The sequence below is a fragment of the Oryctolagus cuniculus genome, chromosome 4 (genome assembly GCF_964237555.1).
Source record: "Oryctolagus cuniculus chromosome 4, mOryCun1.1, whole genome shotgun sequence".
In the NCBI taxonomy this organism is placed as follows: domain Eukaryota; kingdom Metazoa; phylum Chordata; class Mammalia; order Lagomorpha; family Leporidae; genus Oryctolagus; species Oryctolagus cuniculus.
Window position 1 is genome coordinate 142703456 of NC_091435.1, and position 3189 is coordinate 142706644.

A 3189-nucleotide genomic window follows, 5' to 3' on the forward strand; every position below is an offset into this window, starting at 1 on the left:
TCATTCCTGGAACAGGCGTCTCCGGGCCTTGCAGGCGGGCCGAGGAGGGCGCTGCGGGCGCCCCGGGGGCTCTGGACTGGGAGACGGAGGGAGAGGCTGGAGCGGAGAGCCGGGGAGCGGCCGCCACAGCTCCCAGTCCAGGTGGAAGGCCGAGCCTGGGCTGGAGCCCCTTGCAGCGCCCAGGCAGAGCCCCGCGGCCCAGCCGGCTGCAGGGTCCACGCGCAACGCCAGGAGCTCGGGGTCGGCGTCGTCTTCCTCTTCGGAGGCCTCTGCCTGGCCGGCCATCTCCGTGGGGGCTGAGCACACCAATCCCTGCTGCTGCTGCTGCTGCTGCTGCTGCTGTACCACGACGGCCTCGGCCGCGGCGTCCAGGACAGCGGCCAGCGCCAGGCCGCCCGGCGAGGGGCCCTGGCCGGCGGCCTCCAGGAGGCCCTCGGGGACCAGCAGCAGCGTGTGGCCGGGCAGAGACACGCTGAGGGCCGCCGTGGGCGCGGGCTCCAGCAGCAGGTCGACGTCGTCCAGCGGCAGCTGCAGGGCGCAGCCGGCGGCCAGGACCACGACCACGACGGAGGGGAGCGCCGAGGCGGGCGGGGCCGCGGGCGGGGCCGGGAGGCCGGGCTGGGGCCCGGGCTCGGCGGCCGCGGGCTCCTGCACTCGGCGGCGCTTGGCAGGGCCGGCTGCTCCGGGCTGCGGGGGCCCCGCGGGCTCAGGGCAGGCGCTGGGGCTGCGGGGCCGGACGCCCCTCATGTCGACGGCGCTGCGGGCTGCGCTCCGGGGCCTGGCAGAGGGCGCGAGGGGCGACGGGCGCGGGCTTCGCGGGCGGCGCGGGCGGCGCGGGCGGCGCGGGCGGCGCGGGCTTCGCGGGCTGCGCGGGCCTGCGGGCGCTGTCAGGCCCCGGGGTCAGGAGAGGCGGCCTGCGGCGGACGGACGGGTGAGGCGGTCTGCGGAGGACGGGTGAGGTGGCCGCGGACGGACGGGTGGGCTGCAGTCTGGCTTTGGAGGAGCAACGCCCACCTCGGGGTCGGGCCTCGCACCTTGGAACCTTCGGCCTTCCTGCTACCGATCCGGATGTGCAGCAGCGCTCCACCAACCGTGTTGGAAGTCGCAAAATGTCACGCCAAACTCCGCCCCCTGGAGCCTCCGCCCCGCAGCGGAATCATGGGTGCGACCAATATCCGGGGCTCTGATTGGTGGCTCAGTGTGCGGGGAAAGACTTCTACAAGTCTACAGGGTGCGAGCGACTGGGAGAGATTCTTAGACAAGAAATGACAGAGCGCTAATCGAATTTCGAAGATGGCTTCTTCACTTTGGAACGAATGCTTTCCTGGGACTTCGAAGATTCTGACGAAACCTCAACTCACAAAGATACACCCCACCCCGCCCCAAAACCAACGCATCCAAATCCCACGAGAAATTCCTGTAATGCACGCAAATCATTTTGTTTCAGGAGTAAACGGGGAAAACTGATTTCTTTTCACAGATGGAAAGTGCTTTTGAAATACTTAAGTGAACCCTTCGTGATATATTTTTCCTGAAGGTCAAGACTGTTACAAAATGATCGACTGATAAAACAATGCAATCAATTAAATAGATATACATATATTTATTGATTTGAAAGGCAGAATGTCAGAGAGAGGTAAGGTAGAGAGAGATCTTCTTTCTGCTGGTTCACTCGCCAAATGACCACAGCAACCAGGGCCAGGGCCAGGAGTCAGGAACTCCTGCTCATAGCTTTCTGCTATGGCCTGGGAAAGCAGTAGAAGATGCCTCAAGTCCTTAGGCCCCTGCACCCACGTGGGAGACCAAGAAGAGGCACCTGGCTCCTAGCCTCAGATCGCCATGGCTCCAGCCATCGTGGCCATGTGGGGAGTGAACCAGTGCAGGAAAGACCTCTCTCTCTCTCTCTCTCTCTGCCTCTTATCTCTATCTCTTTCTGTGTGTGTGGGTGTGTGTGTGCACCTCTCCCTCTGTGTAACTTTGCTTTTCAAATCAATAAATCTTACAAAAAATAAAAAAAGGAACTTTAAGAGGCACTTCCACTTCATGGCAAGGCTGCTCCTCTAATGGTTGGAGCCCATACAGGAGGATATTATATGTAAGGTAAAGCAGCTCGTTATGGCAAACGAGTAGCCTTAAGCAATGTTAGGATCTCTTCTAAACCCTCAAAGGGCTTAGAAGCCGTGGAAGCCTTGACCCTGAACCCTGCGGGGAACCTGTGAATTCCACCACTGCTGTCCTGCTCCCTGCTCTGCAGGGAACACTGGCTTTCTCCCACCATCTCGTCAAACTGGCTTTTCTGCTGTGGGTAGGGGACCATTTTTGGAGTTTCTGTAGCAGCTCTGCCAGCCTGTTTGCGGGATGGGAGTAGCTGTTGTGCAACACCAGGTCTACATTTTGATTGGCAGGGCACGGGCGGATCCCTTAGCACTCTGAGAAGTGACCTCTGCTCATGGAGGCTCACAGAGAGAACTGGGGCTATTAAAAGGCAGGCTGCTTGTTGGGGAAGAATAATGCACCAGAAGCCCATGGCTCATGGCCTGTTGCTTTCTGTCTTAGCAGGCGTGTCTGGATCTGATGTGTGCAGCAGCCTAAGTGGCTTTTTTACAGACATTCAAAGAACGAGTCATTCTAACCAGCTGGCGCTGGCCGCTGTCCTGGACGCCGCGGCCGAGGCCGTCGTGGTACAGCAGCAGCAGCAGCAGGGATTGGTGTGCTCAGCCCCCACGGAGATGGCCGGCCAGGCAGAGGCCTCCGAACATGAAGACAACGCCGACCCCGAGCTCCTGGCGTTGCGCGTGGACCCTGCAGCCGGCTGGGCCGCGGGGCTCTGCCTGGGCGCTGCAAGGGGCTCCAGCCCCGGCTCGGCCTTCCACCTGGACTGGGAGCTGTGGCGGCCGCTCCCCGGCTCTCCGCTCCAGCCTCTCCCTCCGTCTCCCAGTCCAGGGCCCCCGGAGCCCCCGGGGCGCCCGCAGCGCCCTCCTCGGCCCGCCTGCAAGGCCCGGAGATGCCTGTTCCAGGAATGATGGAGCCGCCTTGCACCCCCTTGCCACGCAGCTCGAGTACTACCATTGGACACGTCAAGGCTACCTGTAGCGTGTGACGTCTCCAGCGTTGAAGCTGGAGGGTTTCGTTTGGTTTTGTCTGGTTTGTTTCGGGGTGGGGGGGGGGGGCTTAGGGAGTTTTTCCTTA

General features: G+C 62.2%; 1 protein-coding gene across 1 annotated transcript; it reads right to left on the reverse strand.

Annotated features, from left to right (window-relative positions):
- On the reverse strand, window positions 1-747 carry LOC138849533 (proline-rich protein 23A-like). Its single transcript, XM_070073253.1, has one exon. The coding sequence runs from the start codon at window positions 745-747 to the stop codon at window positions 1-3; it is 747 nt and encodes a 248-aa protein (XP_069929354.1).
- Window positions 748-3189: the final 2442 nt, after the last annotated feature.

What these genes read in the sequence shown, in the direction of transcription:
- LOC138849533 (XM_070073253.1), bottom strand. Translation starts at nt 747, where the DNA reads ATGAGGGGCGTCCGGCCCCGCAGCCCCAGCGCCTGCCCTGAGCCCGCG.